We start from the raw sequence: 23,826 nt of genomic DNA, 5'->3' as shown, positions 1-23,826 counted from the left end.
GACTGCGAGCTGAATGCAGCGCCTTAGACCGCTCGGCCATCCCAACGGTGCCTCATCTGTGAGTATAGAACAGATGACCTGGCCCTTCGGCCCACAATGTCCGTGCCAAACATGATGCCAAGACCAAATCTTACTTACCTGCACAGAATCCATATCCCTCAATTCCCTGCGTACCCATTTGCCTCTCCAACACTCTCTGAAATCTCACCGTCACATCTGGCTCAACCACTGCCCCCTGGCAAGGCATGGCAGGCACTGAAGGATCTGAAGAAGGGTCTCGACGCGAAACGTCACCCATTCCTTCTCTCCAGAGATGCTGCCTGTCCCGCTGAGTTACTCCAGCACCTTGCGTCTATCTTCATTCCAGGCACTCACTGTATTTAAAAAAACAATTGCCCCGCACATCTCATTCAAACTTTCTCCCTTTCACCTTAAAGCTATGACTTCTAGTATTTGATCGTCTCAGAGTGGAATAATATTTCGACACACTTTTAACAATTGATTCTGTTAAATGCCAATATTTACTGAAATTTCAACTTGTGTGGACAAATGGTTCAAAAGTATTAAGAAAGACAATGAATTATCTTTGTATTACCTTTTTAATGAATTACCTTTGCATTACCTTTTTAATTTTAATTACCTTTGTATTTTTGTTGGGCTCTCATTGGAGATTTTGCGTTACAATTTGCCAAATTATTGCCACATCCTGAATACTGTCGGGATGGCCGAGCGGTCAAAGGCGCTGCATTCAGCTCGCAATCTCCTCTGGAGGCGTGCCTTCGAACCCCACCCCTGACAGCGCTCCATAAGGTCCATAAGGCCATTCGGCCCATCATGTCTACTCCACCATTCAATCATGGCTGATCTATCTCTCCTTCCTAACCCCATTCTCCTGCCTTCTCCCCATAACCTCTGACACCCGCACTAATCAAGAATCTAGCTATCTCCGCCTTAAAAAATATCCACTGACTTGGCCTCCACAGCCTTCTGTGCCAAAGAATTCCACAGATTCACCACCCTCTGACTAAAGAAATTCCTTCTCATCTCATTCCTTAAACGTCCTTTAACTCTGAGGCTACGGTCTCTGGTCCTAGACACTCCCGCACATCCTCTCCACACCCACCCCATCCAGGCCTTTCACTATTCAATCCTTTGAGCCTTTAGCTCCTTTTAATCATGTATTGTCTCTCCGCTGACTGGATAGCACGTCACAAAAGCTTTTCTCTGTACCTCGGTACACGTGACAATAAACGAAGCTAACTAACTCACATTTCAATGTGCTATTATTTTCTGCTCCTTTCAAAGCCCTGGATGAATAACAGCTCGTCCTCAAATCCATTCTCTGGAATCTCTGAGGCTGTGACAAAGAAACCGATACTACGCTTGCCGCTGACTCTGGTGGTCATCATACTTGTGTTGGTCATTGCGGTTTTGAACCTGGTGAGTAACAACAGTAACGCCGTTGAAAATATTTGCAGCAGATTCGACGAATGGCACGGTGGCGCAGTGGTAGAGTTGCTGACCTACAAGCGCTTGCAGCGTCCGAGACCAGGGTCAATCACGGCTGATTAATCTCTCCCTCTCAACCCCTTTCTCCGGCCTTCTCCCCATAACCCATGACACCCGTACTAATCAAGAATCTGCCAATCTCCGCTTCAAAAATATCCACTGACGGACTCCACAGCTGTGGCAGAGAATTTCCACACATTCACCACCTTCTGACTAAAGAACTTCTTTCTTATCTCCTTTTTAAAGGTACTTCCTTTTATTCTGAGGCTGTGAGCTTTGGTCCACTGGTGGAAACAGCCATTTCACGTCCACGCTATTCCAGTCCAATCCAGCCCATTAATACTATCTACCCTACACACACTAGGGGCAATTTACATTTACGCCAAGTCAATTAACCTACAAACCTGTAGGCCTTTGGAGTGCGGGAGGAAAGTGGAGCCACCCGGAGAAAACCCACGCAGGTCACGGAGAGAACGTACAAACTCCGTACGGACAGCACCCGTAGTCGGGATTGAACCCGGGTCTCTGGCGCTGTGAGGCAGCAACTCTACCGTGCCGTCACCGATACGTGCTATATTGAATATTATTTTTATTTTTATTTTAGTATTCCATACCAGAAATGCACAGCAAGATAAATGAGACAAGCGACTCTCTCGTGAGTAAATGCAAATATTATTTTTCATTTAGATTTTTAGATTTAGAGATACAGCGCAGAAACAGGCCCTTTGGCCCATCGGGTCCGCGCCGCCCAGCGATCCCTGCACACTAACACTATCCTACACCCACTAGGGACAATTTTTACATTTGCCAAGCTAATTAACCTACATACCAGTACGTCTTTGGAGTGTGGGAGGAAACCGAATATCTCGGAGAAAACCCACGCAGGTCACGGGGAGAACGTACAAACTCCGTACAGACGAAGTGATTCTTGCCTGGATAGCTTTGCCTTGGGTTGTTAGATTATGCCACAAAAAACTCAAAATCGCTTTCTGCTTCTCAGTTAGCCAGTGGAGGGCTATATTGTTGCTAATAACCGTTTAACGGGATGTGCACTTTCCCCTTCCGTATAATATTACACCAACGGAGATAGACACAAGAATGCAGGAGTAACTCAGCGGGACAGGCAGCATCTCTCGGGAGAAAGGGAATGGGCGATGGTTCAGACCCTTGAGGTCTGAAGAAGGGTCTCGACAAATGTCACCCATTCCTTCTCTCCAGAGATTCTGCCTGACCCGCTGAGTTACCCCAGCATTTTGGCCACAGGAAAGAGGGGGGAAGGGAAAGAAGAGGAAAGAATGGTGAGAAGATGACCTAAAATTGGAGAATTCAACATTCAAGTATTCAATTCAATTGTTTAATGAACTCAATTGATCGGTCAATTGGTTGGCCTTGGGAGGGGGGGGGGGTCAAGATCAAATGTAATCGTCAGACGAACCAACTTCAGAGTTCCATTAATGATGTGCAGTCACCGCTACTTAACGCATTTTAGAATCATTGAACATTACGTGCAATGTTGGTTGAACACTATTTTCTTTTTAGCATTACCTACAAAATAGCACAAATGCTACAGGGAATGGGAATCACTATCTTACTGTGAGTATATTTATATATATTTTTTTCATTTTGATGTTTGCAAATAAAATAGGTAGACACAAAATGCTGGAGTAACTCAGCGGGCCAGGCTGCATCTCTGGAGAGAAGGAATGGGTGATGTTTTGGGTCGAGACCCTTCTTCAGACTGAAAATTATTTGATAATGCAAATAAAATTTTGCCTTGGTTTATTAGATCATGCTGCACTAACTCAAAAGTATTTTGACGCTTGGCAGTAGGGCAATGAAACAGTACGTGCGGGAAGGAACTGTAGATGCTGGTTTACACTGAGGACAAAAATGTACTGTTCCTTTGAAGATGGACACAAAATGCTGGAGTAACTCAGTGGGTCTGACAGCACCTCTGGAGAAAAGCAATAGGTGACGTTTCGGGTCGAGACCCTTCTTCAGACTGAGCGTCAGGGGAGAGGGAAACTAGTGGTATGAAAAGGTAGTGAACTGTCTTGTACTGGCTCTGATCAGTTCAGTACCTTTTGACCTGCTGAGTTACTCCAGCATTATGCGTCTATCTTAGGGAGAACGTAAAACCTGGTGCAGACACCACTTATAGTCGGGATCGAACCTGGGTCTCTGGTGCTGTAGAGCCAAGACCCTTCAGAGTCTGAAGAAGATGACTGAGGAAGGATCAGTCTTCGTCGGGACTGAAGAAGGGTCTCGACCCGAAACGACACCTATTCCTTCCCTCCAGAGATGCTGCCTGTCCCGCTGAATTACTCCAGCATTTTGCGTCTAACTGTAATGAAACAGTAAATTTTGTTTAATGAAACAGTAAACATAACCTCTTCTAAAACATATAACGATAATCATAACAAAGTTAAAAAGTGATGCCTTTTTTGGAATGAGAACGAATTAATCCCTCAGTGATTTTGAGGCAGACAAATTCCAGTGCAGTCTTCTGATGAATTTAAGTGAGGAATGCCTCTTTTAGGATGTGTAGATGCAATTCAGTAACCAGTTAAAAATACCAATTTCTGCCCTTAACCTTCCAATATAAATTGTCACCTCCAGATTGCTGCTTCCAGCTGCAGACATCTAGGTTGTGAGCTGGTAACGTGGTTGTGAGTGTAGCCTTAGTTTAGTTCAGTGATACAGTGTGGAAACAGGCCCTTCGGCCCACCGAGTCCGCACCGACCAGCAATCCCCGTACACTAGCACTATCCTATGCACTAGGATCAATTTACATTTATACCAAGCCAATTAACAAAAACTTGCACGTCTTTGGAGCGTGGGAAGAAACAGAAGATCCCGGAGAAAACCCACGCAGGTCAGGGGAGAACGTACAAACTCCGTACAGACAGCACCCGTAGTCAGGATTGAACCCGGGTCTCTGGCGCTGTAAGGCAGCAACTCTACCGCTGCGCCACCGTGCCGCCAAAAATATGAAGATATTTTTAACCTGGTGAAGAACAACCTCGTAGACATAAATGTCACCTTCAATAAATGTTCTTTGTGATGTTGTGGATTGGAACCAGAGGTTCTGCAGTTCAGAACTCGATTAGAAGGTTTAGATTAGAGATACAGCGCGTAAACAGGCCTTTCTTCCCACCGAGTCCGCACCGACCAGTGATCCCCACACAATGGCACTAGCCGACATACACTAGCAACAATTTACAATTATATCAAAGCCAGTTAACCTACAAACTTATGCGTCTTTGGAGTGTGGGAGGAAACCGAAGATCCCGGAGAAAACCCACGCAGGTCACGGGGAGAACGTACAAACACCGTACAGACAGCGCCCGCAGTCGGCATCGAAACCGGGTCTCTGGCGCTGTAAGGCAGCAACTCTACCGCTGCGCCACCGTGCCGCCCTTAATCATTCCTCTTAAAGCATGATTTAGCACATAATTTTCCTCAAGAAACGTGTGTCCATTTTGATGGCTAAAGATTCTATAAGATAAACTGCTCTCTTGCTTATTTTAGAACTGAACAATGTGGTTAAAAAAGGTATTTATTCACAAAATGCTGGAGTAACTCAGCGGGTCAGGCAGCATCTCAGGAGAGAAGGAATGGGTGACGTTTCTTCAGTCTGAAGAAGGGTCTCGACCCCGAAACGTCACCCATTCCTTCTCTCCTGAGATGCTGCCTGACCTGCTGAGTTACTCCAGCATTCTGTGAATAAATACCTTCGATTTGTACCAGCAACTGCAGTTATTTTCTTACACAATGTGGTTAAAAAATGTACGCTGCTTTAAACACTATCGTTCTGTTTCCAGGATTACTTACAAAATAACACAGAGTCTACAGGGAGTGAGAGCTACTATCTTCCAGTGAGTGTATTTACATTTTATAGCTGCAAGTAAGAATTTCATTCCCCCATCTCGGTACATATGACAATTAAACGCTCTTGAGTTTTCATTCCGATGCCAGCGTCTTCTTCTTTCCGTCCTGAAAAGGGTGGAAGCTTCCGGCGACAATCAGTGGGGGCCATCACTTGTACAAAAGACGATGGTGGTGGCAGAATTAGCTCAGGACACTTCCAGTTTCCAGCACCGCGACGTGGACCCTTCTGCTATGGGGCCTCTGATGTTAGCAAATGAAAATGTTTCTGTGTTATATTAGATGATATCAGGGGGTATGGGGAGAAAGCAGGAACGGGGTACTGATTGAGAATGATCAGCCATGATCACATTGAATGGCGGTGCTGGCTCGAAGGGCCGAATGGCCACCTCCTGCACCTATTGTCTATTGTCTATGCCACAAGACTGTGAGAGCATTTTAGTGCCTGTAAGTCGTGCAATGGGACACTAAGTTTTGTTAACTCCAATAAAGAGACATACAACATTTTCTCTTGTTAAAAAATATTGCTATCATAACAACACAAGGTAGAGATGGATAGATTCCTGAATAGTACGGGAGTCAGTGGTTATGCGGTGAAGGCAAGAAACATAGAAACATAGAAAACAGGTGCAGGAGGAGGCCATTAGGCCCTTCGAGCCAGCACCGCCATTCATTGTGATCATGGCTGATCATCCACAATCAGTAATCCGTGCCTGACTTCTCCCCATATCCCTTGATTCCACTAGCCCCTAGAGCTCTATCTAACTCTCTCTTAAATCCATCCAGTGATTTGGCCTCCACTGCCCTCTGTGGCAGAGAATTCCACAGGCAGTGAATGCTTATTATTAAATCCGAAGCCACAATTATGAATTTCAATAAGAACAGTGTACAGCTGGTGCCTCAGTGACTAATAAATCCATACATCATTGATTTGAAATTGATTGATTAAAAGATATAGTATGGAAACAGGCCCTTCGCCCCACCGAGTCCACGCCAACCAGCGGTCTCCCACTCACACTAGTTCCATGTAATCCCACTTTCGCATGCGCTCCCTGCACACCAGAGGCGATTTACAGAGGCTAATTCATCGCACGTCTTTCGGGTGTGGGAAGAAACCTGAGCACCCGGAGGAAACCCACGTGGTTACAGGGAGAACGCGCTAGCAGACAACACCCGAGGGCAGGATTGAAGCCGGGTCTCGGGCGCGGTAAGGCAGCAGCTCTACCAGCTGCCCGCTATGCCGACATTGGTCAAAAATAGTCTAATCTCTTGAAGGCGGCACGGTGGCGCGGCGGTAGAGTTGCTGCCTCACGGCGCCAGAGTCCCGGGTTCAATCCTGACCACGGGTGCTGTCTGTACGGAATTTTACATTCTCCCCGTGACCTGCGTGGGTTTTCTCCGGGTGCTCCGGTTTCCACCAACGCTCCAAAGGCACGCAGGTTTGCAGGTTAATTGGGTTCTGGTAAGTGGTAACATTGTCCCTGGTGTGTGTGTGGGATAGTGTGAGAGGTGATGTGTAGGAAGGAACTGCAGGTGCTGGTTTACACCGAAGATAAACACGAAATGCTGGAGTAACTCAGCGGGACAGGCAGCATCTCTGGAGAGACGGAATGCGTGACATTCTGGGTCGAGACCCTAAGCGGTGATCGCTGGTCGGCACGGACTAGACGGGCCGAAGGGCCAGTTTCCGCGATGTATCGCTAAAGATAAAAATTTTCAAATGATTAACTAATTGTTTAACCAGGTGCATTCTCTAATTGTTTTAATTGTACTTTTTGTAGTATTACGTGTATTGCTGTATCCTGGGACTCATCGCCTGTTCAGTCTTCCTCAGGATTAGCTTTGAAGTAAAAGCTCTCCTCTTAATTATTGCCTGCGTGGTCTACAACATCATTTTCCTGAAGAATTATGCTTCCTTGTTCGAGGAGTACAAGAGATTTCTCTATGGCAGGTATGATTTGTCAGGGGTTACGGGGAGAAGGCGGGACAATGGGGTTGAGAGGGAAAGATGTGGAGAGTCCCACACAATGGTGGGAGAGTGCAGGACTAGAGGTCACAGCCTCAGAATTAAAGGACGTACTTTTAGGAAGGAGATGAGGAAAAAAATCTTTAGTCAGAGGGTGGCGAATCAGTGGAATTCTTTGACACAGAAGGCTGTGGAGGCCACAAGTCAGTGGATATTTTTAAGGCAGAGATAGATAGATTCTTGATTAGTGCGGGTGTCAGAGGTTATGGGGAGAAGGCAGGAGAATGGGGTTAGGAGGGAGAGATAGATCAGCCACGATTGAATGGTGTAGATGGGATGAATGGCCTAACTCCTGTCACTTATGAGATAGATCAGCCACGATTGGAATGGCAGAGTGGACTTGATGGGCCGAATGGCCTAACTCTGCCCTTATCACTTGTGAACTTATGATTTCACCAACAGAAAATGTTAAACCTCTGCAATTTATCCTCTCTCTAATCACTCACTGATAGACATCGCTTTGCATTTAGACATTTAGACATTAGAGATACAGAATGGAAACAGTCCCTTCGGCTCGAAGAGTCCGCCCCTGGAGACCAATGTTCACTCCTCACACTAGTGCTATCCTACACACTAGGGACAATCTACAAGTTTACACAGGCCAATTAACCAACACCCATTCACACGAGTTCTATGTTGTTATCCCAGTTTTGCATCCTGCACATTAGGGACAGTTTACAGAAACCTACAAACCTGCAACGTCTTGGGAGTGTGGGAGGAAACCGGAGCACCCGGAGAAAACCCACGTTAGTCACGGGGCAAACGTATAAACTCCGTACAGATAGCGCCCAGAGCCAGGAGCCAACCCGGGTCTCTGGCGCTCTTAAGGCAGTAATTCTACCGCTACGCCACCGTGCCGCCCTGAACTCATGAAAGACAAAATCCATCTTCAGTTACTTAATGCTGAACACTGCCAATTTCTGGACACTGACCTCTTTGAAAAATGTATATATTTGTAAACAAATGATGCAGAATAATTTTTTCATGTGCATCATAAATCAGTTATGCCTGGAGTCAAATGGTATTTGAATAATATTTTGTCAATTTTGTTTTTCTTTAGCGCGACGCCTAGTCCCACGAAAAACCCAAAGATTATGGGTAGTTTTTACCTCCTCCTGTTTGGATTTACACTGCTGTTCTTAATAAAACAGGTAAAAGTAACAGGTCGCCGGTGATATACTGTGAAGGAAGGAACTGCAGTTGCTGGTTTACACTGAAGATAGACACAAAATGCTGGAGTAACTCAGCAGGTCAGGCAGCATCTCGGGAGAGAAGGAATGGGTGATGTTTAGGGTCGAGACCCTTCTTCAGACTGAAGAAGGGTCTCGACCCGAAACGTCACCCATTCCTTCTCTCCTGAGATGCTGCCTGACCTGCTGAGTTACTCCAGCATTTTGTGAATAAATACCTTCGATTTGTACCAGGATCTGCAGTTATTTTTTTACATGATCTATTTTCATTACTGGGAGAGCACTCGATAACCCATTGGCCTTGATCTCACTGCCGTTATTCAAACTGAAGAAGGGTCTCGACCCGAAACGTCACCCATTCCTTCTCCCCAGAGATGCTGCCTGTCCCGCTGAGTTACTCCACCATTTTGTGTCTACCTTCGATGATACACCCGTGACTATTTTGAGTGGTTGAGCGAGATGCAGACAAAACAGTGTATTCTACTTCTTTGCAGAGTGCATATTACTGTCGGTTAGACTTCCTGTGGAAGAATAAATTTAAAAGGGAGAGAGAGGAAATTGAGACGATGGAGAATCTCAATCGTCTTTTGTTGGAAAACGTGTTGCCAGGACATGTTGCAAAGCACTTCATCGGTGAAAAAAAGAAGAATGAGGTATGAATATCTTCCCACCCACCATCTTAAACAGATGCCCTCCAGTTTTAGACTCCTCCACCCTCAACGTTGCCTTTACGCGGAGGGTGGTTGGCTGGAACGTGCTGCCAGGGGTGGTGGGGGAGGCAGGTACAACAGTGATGTTTAAGACCTTTACATCGGCGCATGGATTCGCAGGGAACGGAGGGATATGGTCCATGTGGAAGCGGCACGGTGGCGCAGCGGTAGAGTTGCTGCTTTACAGCGAATGCAGCGCCGGAGACTCAGGTTCGATCCTGACTACGGGCGCCGTCTGTACGGAGTTTGTAAGTTCTCCCCGTGACCTGCGTGGGTTTTCTCCGAGACCTTCGGTTTCTTCCCACACTCCAAAGACGTACAGGTATGTAGGTTAATTGGCTGGGCAAATGTAAAAATTGTCTCTAGTGGGTGTAGGATAGTGTTAGTGTGCAGGGATCGCTGGGCGGTGCAGACTTGGTGGGCCGAAGGGCCTGTTTCTGCGCTGTATCTCTAAATCTAAAAAAAAAATCATGTTGGGCCAGGACATTGTGGGTTGAAGGGCCAGTTCCTGTGATTTTATTGTTCTATTGCCTCAAGAAGGGACCGGAAACGCCACCCATTCCTTTTCTCCAGAGATGCTGCCTGTCCCGCTGAGTTACTCCAGCACTTTGTGTCTTATCTTCTGTACTGTTCTTTGATCTTTGACTAAGACGGTAGTGGTTGTACGTCTAGTTGAGATGCCACTGACAGCTGTGCGTTTACAAGTCACCACCAGGTGAGGGTGAGGGGAAAATCCAACCGGCTGAGCCTCAGAATTAAAGGACGTTGTTTTAGGAAGGAGATGAGGAGGAATTTCTTTAGTCAGAGGGTGGTGAATCTGTGGAATTCTTTGCCACAGAAGGCTGTGGAGGCCAAGTCAACGGATTTTTTTAAGGCAGAGATAGACAGATTCTTGATTAGTGCGGGTGTCAGGGGTTATGGGGAGAAGGCAGGAGAATGGGGTTAGGATGGAGAGATGGATCAGCCATGATTGAATGGCAGAGTACACTTGATGGGCTGAATGGCCTGATTCTGCTCCTATCACTTATGACCTTATGATCCTTGTATCTGCTCTCTTTGAAGCTCGTTGTTAAACTGAGGAACCGTTGATCTCTGAGATTGGCACGAGCATTCCTTTGGCAGTAGACACACAAAATGCCGGAGTAACTCAGCGGGACAGGCAGCGTCTCTGGAGAGAAGGAATGGGCGGCGTTTCGGGTCGAGACCCTTCTTCAGACTGATGTCAGGGGAGGGGAAGATACATAGATCAGGAAGTGCAAGGTGTGAAAACAGGGCAAAGGGAATGGAAATCAAGGAAAATGTAGAATAGATCATTGTTAGCTGGGAGAAGGCGACAACAGAACAAACAGAGATAAAATGTAGTCGGAGACAGTCAGGTTGGTCGGAGAACTGGGAAGGGGAGGGATGGAGAGAGAGGGAAAGCAAGGGTTACTTAAAGTTAGAGAAGTCTATGTTCATACCGCTGGGGTGTAAGCTGCCCAAGTGAAATATGAGGTGCTGAACAGAAATGCTGTTTAATGTGCATAGAAACATAGAAAATAGGTGCAGGAGTAGGCCATTCGGCCCTTCGAGCCATTCAATATGATCATGGCTGATCATCCAACTCAGTATCCCGTACCTGCCTTCTCTCCATACCCCCTGTTCCCTTTAGCCACAAGGGCCACATCTAACTCCCTCTTAAATATAGCCAATGAACTGGCCTCAACTACCTTCTGTGGCAGAGAATTCCACAGATTCACCACTCTCTGTGTGAAAAAAAACATTGAACATATAAACTTTTATTTAACTTCACCTCTGTTTTTCATATGATTTTCCACAGGATCTGTATCATCAGTCGTATGACTGTGTCTGCATCATGTTTGCCTCGGTTCCTAACTTTAAGGAGTTTTACACAGAGTGCGATGTAAATAAAGAGGGACTGGAGTGCCTCAGATTACTCAATGAAATAATCGCAGACTTTGACGAGGTAGGGTTTTTTTTAGCCATATTTTTTTTATTGCCATTTAATTATTGTATACTATCGTGCACACCGCATATTTTTGCTGCCTTGTTGCAGCGGGTAGAACTGCTGCCTCACTGGGCCCAGAGACCCGGGTTCGATCCTGACCTCGGGCGCTGTCTGTGACTCAAAGCCCAAACGAAGATGTCGGAGAGACTGGAGAATTATAGTTAAGCAGATAGGTGTGGCTTGTTTTCTTTGGTTGAAAGAAAACTGAATTGAGGTACCGTACGTATATAAGGAATGAGAGGCTTAGAGAAGATAGGTAATGGCGCGGTGGCGCAGCGGTCGAGTTGTTGCTTCCTCACAGTGCCGGAGACACGGGTTCGATCATGACTATGGGTGCTGTCTGTGCAGAGTTTGCACGTTCTCCCTGGGTTTCCTCCGGGTGCTCCGGTTCCCTCCCACATCCCTGCGAGGTGCGGGTTTGTAGGTTAAATCTCCTGTGTAAATTGCCCCAAGTACAATATGTAGAGAAAGGCCGAGGAAGTGGGATAACATAGGACTAGTGCTGCTGGCAACATGGTGTTGTCTGTTTGTTTGTTTGTTTGTTTGTGTGTACGTATATGTGCGCATATGTGTGTGTGTGTATATATATATATATATATATATATGATATATATGAGATCGACAGTGTATATGATCTCTCTGAACGTTCTCGTTTATCATATTGTTTACAGTGTACTATGTTTACATATTCAGTTGTGCTGCTGCAGGTAATAATGTCATTGTCCTATCTGGGACATATGCCAATGAAACACACTTGACTGCGTGTTTCATTGGCATATGAAGGTTCAGACTACAACAGCCTGACCGCGGGAGAAGACGGCAGGGAAGAGAAAAGACATTCTGGCCTTCCATCACAGTGAGGAGGTGACTGGAGGAGACTCACTGTGATGGATGTTTCTTTTTGTATGATTGTGTGTGTGTGTTATTGCTTATTTTTATTGCTCTTGTTGTTGGACTGTGGGTAATCTTTCATTTCACTGCACATTTATGTGTATGTGACAAATAAACTTGACTTGACTTGTTGAACTAGTGTGAACGGGTGATCGACGGTCGTTGTGAATTCGATGGGCTGAAGGGCCTCTTTCCGTGCTGTATCTCTAAACTAAACCGTACGTGCTATTTGTTTCCCGCAGCTTTTGTCGAAGCCGAAATTCAGTGGTGTGGAGAAGATCAAAACCATTGGGAGCACTTACATGGCCGCTGCGGGTCTCAGCATTGGTACCGGGCAGGACAACAAACAGGTAATCAGTTCAGTACGGTTCAGTTTGTTGTCACGTGTGAAAGAAAAGCTTTTGTTGCGTGCCAACCAGTCAGCAGAAAGACAACACATGATTACAATCCATCCATTTGCGGTGTTTAGATCCATGATAAGGGAATAACGTTTAGTGCGAGGTAAAGCCAGCAGGGATGGTCTGAGGGTCATTAAACGGGTAGATGGTCGTACAACACTGCTCTCAGCACCTCTGACATACAGTAACGATACCGTAGTGGCGTCTGAGAGACTTTTAGAAAGGCACCTGGATACGGATCATGTGTGGGCAAAGATTAGTTGTTCGTGGCCTTGGACATTGTGGGCCGAATGGCCTCTTCCCATGCTGTACAGTTTTGCGTGCTATCACCACCAGCACAGTCGTTTCTCACTGACACCACGCAACATTCACTCTCTGTTGACAAGATTGTCTCAGTCATTACAGAGTGAAGCATCTGTGCATCTCCAGATTCAGGTCCAGGTTCTCCCCAACTGTTATCAAGCAACATAGACAATAGGTGCAGTAGTAGGGCATTCGGCCCTTCGAGCCAGCACTGACCGCCATTCAATATGATCATAGAAACATAGAAAATAGGTGCAGGAGTAGGCCATTCGGCCCTTCGAGCCTGCACCGCCATTCAATATGATCATGGCTGATCATCCAGCTCAGTAACCTGTACCTGCCTTCTCTCAATACCCCCTGATCCCTTTAGCCACATGGCTGATCATCCACAATCAATGCCCCGTTCTGGCTTTTTCCCCATGTCCCTTGATTCACTCAAGCGACTGCTCGTTGATTCACTTATCCAGTGAGGTGGAGGCGAGCCGCGAGAGGCTCTCACTTCTGGTCACAATCGCCCGGGAAATATTTGGGGCTGGATGGTGGCGCAGCGGTAGAGTTGCTGCCTTACATCGCTAGACACCTGGGTTCAATCCCGACTATGGGTGCTGTCTGTACGGAGTTTGCACGTTCTCCCCGTGACCACGTGGGTTTTCTCCGAGATCTTCGGTTTCCTCCCACACTCCAAAGACGTACAGGTTTGGAGGTTATTTGGCTTGGTGTAAAATGTAAATTGTTCCTAGTGTGTGTGGGATAGTGTTAGTGTGTGGGGATCGTTGGTCGGCTCGTACTCGGTGGGCCGAAGGGCCTGTTTCCGCTCTGTATATCTAAACTAAACTAAACAAAACTAAACTGAACCATCCTATCAACATCCAACAGGAGCAGTCTACTATTCTACCTCATTGGAGACCCTCGAACCATCTTTACTTGGACTTTACTGGACCTTATCTTGCACTAAACGTTATTCCCTCTATCCCAGGGTTGCTGCTGGGGAGAAAATCTGCATTTGTCCATGTCAAACCTAACCTAGGTATTGTAGCCCAGACACCCCCTTCTCCCTTCTCCCCTCTCCCATCAGGCAAGAGGTACCGGATGTGCGAAAACGCACACCTCCAGATTCAAGGACAGTTTCTTCCCAGCTGGTATCAGGCATCTGAACCATCCTATCATCAACTAGAGAGCGGTCCTGAGCTACTATCTTCCTCACTGGAGACCCTCGGACTATCTCTGATTGGACTTTACCTTGCACTAAACGTTATTCCCTTTATCATGTATCTGTATACTGTGGACTGCTCGATTGTAATCACGTAAGCCTTTATTCTGACTGGATAGCACGCACGTGAAAAAAAAACCTTTTGTGACGATTATTAAGCCATACACAATATACTAACAATAATTCAGGTAAGTACAAAACCTTTGATCGGACTTTACTGGCTTTATCTTGCACTATCTCCAGATTCAGGTCCAGGTTCTCCCCAACTGTTATGGGTGTAGGATAGTGTTAATGTACGGGGATCACTGGGCGGCACGGACTTGGAGGGCCGAAAAGGCCTGTTTCCGGCTGTAGATATATGATGATATGATATGATATGATAAACCTTGTTCATTCTGGATGACTCCATTGTAATAATGTATTGCCTTTCCGCTGACTGGCAACAAAACGTTCTCACTGTACCTCGGTACACATGACAATAAACGAAACTAAACTAATTTATCTGAATGGGCAGCCATCAACATCAACTTCCACGGAAAACAGCCCGTTTGAGTCGAAGAGGAGGCAGATCTATACGAATAATGTAAATTTAATTTTTTCAGTGAAGTTCGGTCAACTTGGGGAAGTTCAAAGAAAAAGTTTCAATTTAGTTTTTTTTTTAAACTCCTCCTCCCACCCCTGCCCCTATGCCTTACCTCAACTTGCACCTAATTCTCCCCACCCACACCCCTCCCCTTCCAGAACAAGGGGTCACAGTTTAAGGATAAGGGGGAAGTCTTTTAGGACCGAGATGAGAAAGTTTTTTTTCACACAGAGAGTGGTGAATCTGTGGAATTCTCTGCCACAGAAGGTAGTTGAGGCCAGTTCATTGGCTATATTTAAGAGGGAGTTAGATGTGGCCCTTGTGGCTAAAGGGATCAGGGGGTATGGAGAGAAGGCAGGTACGGGATACTGAGTTGGATGATCAGCCATGATCATATTGAATGGCGGTGCATACAGGCTTGAAGGGCCGAATGGCCTACTCCTGCACCTATTTTCTATGTTTCTGTTTCTATATAATCCTTCCTCTGGCTTCACAATTCCCACCTCTTCTTATCCTTGTCTTCTATCTTTTGTCTTTACATCTCTCGCCTTATCTGCCCATCAAAACCTTCCCTCGCGTGTATCCACCTATCACTCACGAGACTTGGTCCTGCCTCTCCTCTCTTCCAGCTTTCTTCCTCCGCCCCCCCTCCCCCCCACCAATCATCCCTCATTTACGAAACATTTGTAAAAATATATATCCTATCAATAGATGCTGGGTTTTAGTCCCCGAATTGAAATTTGATCCCTTTATTACTTATTACTCCCGAAAATAAAAAATAATTAGATGTGGGAAATGTAAAATAAGAACAGCAAATGGTGGAAAAACTCAGCAAGTCAGGCAGCATCTGTGGGGAAGGGAAACAAAACTAACGTTTCAATTAGTCTCTGTTTCTCTTCCCACAGATGCAGTCTGACCTGCAGAGTATTTTCACCATTTTTTGTTTTTTTTCTGACTAACAAAGAAACATAGAAAATAGGTGCAGGAGGAGGCCATTTGGCCCTTTGAGCCAGCACCGCCATTCATTGTGATCATGGCTGACCATCTACAATCAGTAACCTGTGCCTGCCTTCTACCCATATACCTTGATTCCACTAGCCCCTAGAGCTCTATCTAACTCTCTTTTAAGTTCATCCAGTGAATTGGACTCCACTGCCCTCTGTGGCAGAGAATTCCACAAATTCACAACTCTCTGGGCGAAAAAGTTTATTCTCACCTTATTTTAAATGGCCTCCCCTTTATTCTTAGACTGTGTGTCCCCTGGTTCTGGACTCAGCCAACATTGGGAACATTTTTCCTGCATCTTTCCTGCACTACTCCTGATGTTTAATGGTTAAACGCTATTATTTACTTAGTGTGTGTATAATATGTTTTCACTGTTACTTCGACAGGACAAGGAAAAGCCTTGTGCTCATATTGGCATCATGGTGGAATTTGCCACTGCTCTAATGAGTAAACTAGATGGCATCAACAAACATTCCTTCAATCATTTCAAGCTGAGAGTTGGTATGCTATATTCTATAATTATTTTTGGCTGCTTTATTAAATGCAATTAATAATGGCAATAGGTTAGTTTACGCACCACCATGGAAACAGGCCCTACGACCCACCAAGTCCACGTCGACCATCGATCACCCGTTCACACTAGTTCTATGTTATCCCCCTTTCTCATCTACTCCCTACACACTAGGGGCAGTTTACAGAGGGGCCAATTAACCTACAAACCTGCACGTCTTTGGGATGTGGGAGGAAACCGGAGTACCCGGAGAAACCCTGAGCACAGGATCGAACCCGGGACTCTGGCTCTGTGAGGCAGCAGGTCCACTAGCTCTTACCAAAACGAATTAATTGGCTTTATTAATTGCAAATAATGCCAATCAGTTAGTTGCGGAAAGTCATGCACGCTGTATCCTTTAATGAAAAGCTTTTCACTGTACCTCGCTGCACGTGACAATAAACTGAACTAAGCTGAACTTTACACAGATGGTACAAAAGAATTAATGTCTAGAATAAACAAAATATAAAAAAATATAGTGTGTGGGCAGTGGCAGAGTGGAATAACATAGAACGGGTATGAACGGATGATTGACGAATTCATTGGACTCTTTCAATGCTGGGTCTCTAAGCTAAACTAAACTAATTAAAATATCTTTTCATTAGTGGCAGAATTATGCGACTTTTTTTAATCTTGCGGGTGGGGGAAAGTGGAAGAATCTTGTACGGAAAAACAATTTATGTTCTTAAAACTCAAACAAGTTTTAAATTATTGATGATGTACCTTCTCCATTCAGCCCCCCCCCCCCTGGTTGTTTGCTCATTTACTCAGCGTGTATTTATTTGTTTTGATCAGGTATAAACCATGGACCTGTGATTGCTGGTGTCATTGGAGCACAGAAGCCTCAGTACGATATATGGGGGAATGCTGTTAATGTTGCCAGCAGAATGGACAGTACTGGCGAACTCGGTAAAATCCAGGTAAAGGGCTCCTTGAGATTACAAAATGCGTTTAAGGTGTGGGTGAGACTTAAGTGAATTGAGTGAAGTGATTCACTCCAGTCGAGCAAAAGGCATCGCAGTGTGAAAACACACACCTCCAGATTCAGGGACAGGTTCTTTCCAGGAACACAGTGCCAACCTACCTACCAACAACTAGAAAGCCATCCTGAGCTACTCGTAGGGAACCCTCGGACTATCTTTAATCGGACTTACTGGATTTTATCTTGTACTAAACGTTATTCTCCTTATCATGTATCTGTACATTGTGGACGGCTCGATTGTAGTCACGTACAGTCTTTCTGCTGACTGGTCAGCACGCAACAAAAGCTTTTCACTGTACCTCGGTACACGTGACAATAAACGAAACTACCCCGGGAGAGGCATGTAATATCAAGTATCACGGAGTTCACGAAGGTAAGTTGGGATCGCTCAGCGGTTTTGATAGGGAGTAAGGTCAAGAGAGCAGTAGTGGGTTTTTGGATAGGTTTGGTGAGGGTAAGACAGGAGATGAGGAAAGATGCTAAGATATCTGTGCAATTAGTTTAGTTTAGAGGTACAGCGCGGAAATAGGCCCCTTTGGCCGCACCGACCAGCCATCCCCGCACACACTGACACTATCCTACACACACTAGGGACAATTTACACATGCACCAAGCCAATTAACCTAAAATCTGTACGTCTTTGGAGTGTGGGAGGAAACCGAAGATCTCGGTGAAAACCCACGCAGTCACAGGGAGAACGTACAAACTCCGTACAGACAGCACCCGTAGTCGGGATCGAACCTGGGTGTCCGGCGCTGCAAGCGCTATAAGGCAGCAACTCTATCGCTGTGCCACCGCGCCGTTATCTGTGCGATGTCTGTGCATTGATGCGACTCTTGTATCATTTCAGGTGACAGAAGAGACTTGCAAAGTTTTAAGACAACTGGGATATTCTTGTGAATCTCGAGGACTGATCAGCGTGAAAGGGAAAGGGGACCTCCAGACTTACTTTCTGTGCATGGACATTAACAAGTCACACTGAATCTTGAACGGACCTCATGCCAAGTCACACACTGAAATGCAAAAGACTAACTACCGAGTTTGTAGTAGCGCTAAGCAATATTTCTCTTCACCAAGATTGCCAGTTACACTGTGGACATTTATATATTTTGTATGGAAAAAAAGTCACAGCAATAAGTGTTATTTTTCAAATCTGAAACTGAAAAAAAACCACGCCAATAAGTAAGTACTGAGATGATGACTTTTTATTTGAACTCTTGAGATACAAGAATCTTGGTTAATGACGTTGCAGTTATTTTATGATCTTTTAATTTGATGATAAAACATTCCACTGCCTCTGGATGACGAGGAAATGCATTCAGTTCAATTGTACATAAATTGCCACGGTAATTCTAAATGTTTTATGTCTGAATAATAATCTACATCAATTGTGATACATATGGAATGCAAATACCTATGTCGAGGAAAATGTTTATATTTTTAAAACTAAACAAAAGCATTGTCAGCAGGACTGTACTTGACTGATCAGCATAGTTGTTACATTACGTATACATTTCCTTATCCGTGTTCACTAAAACAAAAAGTGCTGAGCTGTAAACTCACAATAAGTGGCTATTGCACTGCTGATAAATGGTTATTACATAATTCAAGGATATCTTCATTCATATTCATTCCTCTATTCTAGTTTACCAGCAAATGTAGTTTCAGGCAAGAAGGGACTTGTATGCTTCACAGAATCATGTCATTAGAAGTATTTCAGGCACATTTTTGACAGATTGGAAAATTGAAGGCAATGAGGAAGTGGCATGGACAAGGAGTTGAGTGAGGTCAGTCATCAGTAAACTGAATGGTGGGCTAGATAGCTTGATCCCCTTCTTATTAATAGACACAAAACATTGGAGGAATTCCTTCTCTCCAGAGATGCTGCCTGACCCGCTGAGTTACTCCAGCTTTTTGTGTCTATCTTTAATTGAAACCAGCAGTACCTTCTTACACACCTGTTTTTATTGTGTTGTGTGTGTTCTTGTGTACCACAGATTGCCTTATTTTTATTTTGGACAGTGGCTCAGTAGTAGTCAATGATGTCTTGTCTATTCACTCTTGCATTGTGGCCTTCGAAGCAATTACTGTGTAATTTCTTTAGCGGCATAGAGTTCGAAAACGTTTCACAGCATCGTGGAGTTTAACTTAATAGGTGATCTTTTGACCTCAGTCAAGGTTTTTTTTTGTGTAATATGTGATTATTCAACTTCAATTTTAATAATATGCCTGATTGTAAATCGCTCCAATACCCAACCATCTTTACTGTTATCCAGTTTTTTAAAACAAACATATAGCTGATGAGCCTTTTACCTTTACCTTTGCCAGAGATTTTTCCCCTAGCCTTTTGAGGAGTAACTTTAAATTATTAAACTGTGATTGTGTTCCTGTAAATTTTGTATGTTGTAGATTTAAGGAAAATGGCATCTTCAATATATTTACTTTCTTTTGTATTTTAATAACCATCTCATTAATTCTGACTTTGTTGACCTGTGTGGGTATCATGACTGTTGTCAATTCTAGTAAAATATGCACTATTCTAGGGAAAGAACAAAATGTAATGGATTTTTAAAAAGTTTTCTTTTACGAGAAAATTTGTTCAGTAATTTTTTTAAAATCGTTTTCTATGCTGCATGATTGGTTAGTTATGAATGAAGTGTATGTTAGTGAAGACAAACTTTTCTCTGGCACTATTGAAACAAATAGATCACAATTAAATTGGATCTGTAATAGTACAACTTGTCAAAGTTCTTGATATTCAAGGGAATTTGGAAAAGGGTCAATTGACTTTGAAAATGTTTAAACGTTAAATATTTCACAACATACAAGGTACACAGCATCAATAACGTAATAACAAACCGGTAGACATTTCACAAGAGGACTTTAGAAGTAGCAATTTTGCCTGGGCAACTTGCAACACAGTGGTACGAACGTTGATTTCTCTAATTTCAAGTAACCTACATTCTCTCTCCCATCCTCTCCCCCCCCCCTCCCCTCCCCACACCGTAGTCATCCTACCAGTTCCACTGTTCGCATCCCTGTATCCCTCTTGTTATCACCTCTTCCCCAGCCAACAATGGGCCATTATGTGCTCCATCATTTCTTGGTCATCTGTTGCCGGCCCTGCTTTGTTCTGGCTTTTTCCCATCCCCACCTTCCGCCTGAAGAAGGGTTCCGACCCAAAATGACACCCGTCCCTTTTTCTCCAGAAACGCCGCCCAACCTGCTGAGCTACTCCAGCACTTTGTGCCTATCTCCGGTACGAACCAGCATCTGCAGATCATTCCTACACTTCCTAAGCCAAATATTGTACTGAATATAATGAGGAGATAATGGTGATGGATCAAGAGCTTGGTCAACAATTTTACAGGAAGGCAGAGAAATGCATTCAAGGGGAGCCGACAGTCTTGGCAGCTGAAGGCATGGGCTTTGGTTAAAATTGTGAATGTGCAGGAGCCTTATCTTCAAGGATTGTGTTCCACTTCACGTCTTGTAGCAAGAAAAATCTACGGTGAGTACATTTCTCTACTACTGGGGGTTTGAAAATTAGGAAGAGCATTTTAAAATTGAGGCACTGTTTTGATGAAAATCAATGTAAGTAGCCAGTCTGAAGAAGGGTCTCGACCCGAAACGTCACCCATTCCCTCTCTCCTGCGATGCTGCCTGACCCGCTGAGTTACTCCAGCATTTTGTGAATAAATACCTGCGATTTGTACCGGTATCTGCAGTTATTTTCTTACACTAAATAGCCACGGTGGTAATTGGTGAATGGAATATAGGGGGAATTGAAATGTTATTTTAAAACTTGCATTGCGAATTTCTTCATTGTACCCGACCGAGGTGACTGACCAGACACTCTGATTATTGGCATGTGTAACGAGGTACAGTGAAAAGCTTTGTTTACTATCCTGTAGATCAGATAGACTACAGCTCGGCGTTCAATACCATCCTCCCCTACAAGCTGGCTACCAGGCCAAGCTGGCCATCCGCGAGTCACGGCGCCAGGCGGAAGAGGGCTCTACCCAAGTCGGCTGCCTGCCCCTTATCCGGGGTTACGCCCTCGCCCGTGTGGTACTAGAGAGGGACTATGCGCTGTCCACGGGTATCCCGGTGGATTTCCAGGACCGCTGGGGGTTGAATGCATCCTGGACAAAGATTGTAACATAGTTGTCTAGTAGTTCATTTAGTATATTTGTTTGTCTTGTACTATGGTGGTGGGTTCTGTTTTATTTTATTGCATTGTAAATATTAATTTTAATAAGTGAATAATTTTTTTTGATAATTAAAAAAATAATTTAAAAAAGCTGGTTGCCAAGCTCACGGAACTGGGTCTCTGCGCATCCTTCTGCAATTGGATCCTCGACTTCCTCACCCACAGACCAGTTTGTTCGAATTGGCAGAAATAGTTCTTCCTCATTAACAATCAGTATGGGAGCACCTCAAGGCTGCATGCTCAGCCCCCTGCTCTACTCACTCTATACTAATGACTGTGTAGCCGGACACAGTGCCAACTCCATCTTCAAGTTCGCCGACGACACCACCGTTGTTGGACGAATTACAGACGGTGATGAGTCAGAGTATAGAAGTGAGATCAACTGATTGACCAAATGGTGCCGGCACAACAACCTGGCTCTCAATATCAGTAAAACCAATGAACTGATTGTGGACTTTGGAAGAGGAAAGATGAGGAATCCACAATCCTGTTTTTATCAACGGGACGGGACGATGGTGGAGAGAGTCAAAAACTTCAAATTCCTGGACGTGCATATTTCCGAAGATCTTTCCTGGACCCAGCACACTGATGCAATTATAAATAAAGCACATCAACGCCTCTACTTCCTGAGAAGATTACGGAGATTCGGTATGTCAGTTGAGGATTCTCTTGACCTTCTACAGGTGTACAGTAGAGAGCATCACGGCCTGGTTCAGCAACCTGAAAGTCCAGGAGCGGAAAAGACTGCAGAAAGTGAACACTACCCAGTCCATCACTGGCTCTGACCTCCCCACCATCGAAGGGATTCATCGGAATCGCTGCCTCAAAAAGGCAGCCAGCATCATCAGAGACCCACACCACCCTGGCCACGCACTCATTCGACCCCTGCCATCAGGAAGAAAGTACAGGAGCCTGAAAACTGTAACGTCCAGGTTCGGGAACAGCTTCTTCCCCACATCCATCAGGCTATTAAACACTACAACCTCAAATAAGCTCTGAACTATTATTAGACTATTATTATTATTGCACTATTGTTTTTTGTGTGTACGTATGTGTGTGTGTGTACCTGTGGATATGTGTGTATATATACACACTGAACTTTTTTATCCTCTCGTTTATTATATCGTTTACAGTGTACTATGTTTACATAGTCTGTTGTGCTGCAGCGAGAAAGAATTTCATTGTTCTATCTCGGGACACATGATAATAAAACACTCTTGACTTGATAATACCATATAGAGATACAATCAAGTTAAACACAAGTACAATAGGTAGAGCAAAGGGGAAGATACAGAGTGCAGAATATAGTTCTCAGCGTGGAAGTGCATCAGTTCTAGAGACAAAGTCCAATGTCCACAATGGGGTAGAGGTGAATTGGACAGCACCCTAGCTTATGGAAGGGCCGTTCAGAAACCTGATAAGAAGGAAAGGGAATAATGATCTCATCAGCTGGCACTAGAGCAAGCCATGGAAAACATATTCCCTCTTCCGAACAGAGGATATGGGTTTAAGGTGAGTACCCCCGCTTATGGATGGGGCAAGGACAATGAACCTTTGGTTACAATGGTCTAGTGTGTTGGAAGGAACTGCAGATGCTGGTTTACACCAAAGATAGACACAAAATGCTGGAGTAACTCAGTGGGACAGGCAGCATCTCTGGAGAGAAGGAATGGATCGAGAAGTTTCGACCTGCAACGTCAGCCATTCCTTCTCTCCAGAGAGTTACAATGATGTAGTGGTGGTGACGGAGGTGTAAATATTATCCTGAGAGGGGATCCTGTTGCCCCTACATGGCCCAGTCTGAGGCACTGTTTACACTGGTCTACAATGCAGCAGACTGAGGTGGTGCTGCCCTGTAAAGTGCCGTTCACCAGCCCTGCCCAGTTGGAGTCACAATGGAGAACGGCTAGAATCACAAGGCTACGGGAAACAGTAGATTTAACAGTCTCCATCTTTTCAAACTTGCTGCTGAGATGGAGCTAGAGGGAAAGGACGAATCAGTATGGCACATTATAAGCGAAGATAGACACTAATTGCTGGAGTAACTCAGTGGGTCTTGGCAGCATCTCTGGGGAATAGGTGACGTGTCGTGTCGAGACCCTTCAGATTGAGTCGGGGAGGGGAGAGAGAAGATAAAGAAAAAGTCAGAGCCGGTAGTGAGGACCCAGGAATGGTGGAGCTCACCATGGTCCATTGTTGGCTGTGGAAGAGGTGATATAACTAAGGGATACGAACAGTGAAACTAGCAGGATGCCTCGGCTGGGGGATGGACAGAGAGAGATGCAAGGGTTACTTGACAGAGAGATGGGGGATGCAAGGGTTACTTGAAATTGGAGGCCATGAGAATATGACTACAAGTT

At 44.9% G+C, this 23,826-nt stretch overlaps 1 protein-coding gene across 1 annotated transcript in view; it reads left to right on the top strand.

Annotated features, from left to right (window-relative positions):
• Positions 1–20,156, top strand: part of adcy7 (adenylate cyclase 7) — a 47,655-nt gene extending 27,499 nt beyond the window's left edge. The window contains 12 exon segments of the mRNA XM_078400403.1: positions 1,306–1,440; positions 2,114–2,164; positions 3,049–3,102; positions 5,334–5,387; positions 7,179–7,348; positions 8,484–8,574; positions 9,108–9,266; positions 11,143–11,289; positions 12,465–12,572; positions 16,108–16,222; positions 17,067–17,191; positions 18,104–20,156. Coding sequence (XP_078256529.1) covers positions 1,306–1,440; positions 2,114–2,164; positions 3,049–3,102; positions 5,334–5,387; positions 7,179–7,348; positions 8,484–8,574; positions 9,108–9,266; positions 11,143–11,289; positions 12,465–12,572; positions 16,108–16,222; positions 17,067–17,191; positions 18,104–18,235 — 1,341 coding nt within the window. The 3' untranslated portion in view covers positions 18,236–20,156.
• The last annotated feature ends 3,670 nt before the right edge of the window (positions 20,157–23,826 follow it).

Source organism: Rhinoraja longicauda, chromosome 6 (genome assembly GCF_053455715.1).
Source record: "Rhinoraja longicauda isolate Sanriku21f chromosome 6, sRhiLon1.1, whole genome shotgun sequence".
NCBI classification, from domain to species: domain Eukaryota; kingdom Metazoa; phylum Chordata; class Chondrichthyes; order Rajiformes; family Arhynchobatidae; genus Rhinoraja; species Rhinoraja longicauda.
The sequence above is the reverse complement of the archived record's forward strand: the minus strand, read 5'-3'. Positions and strand labels throughout refer to the sequence as shown.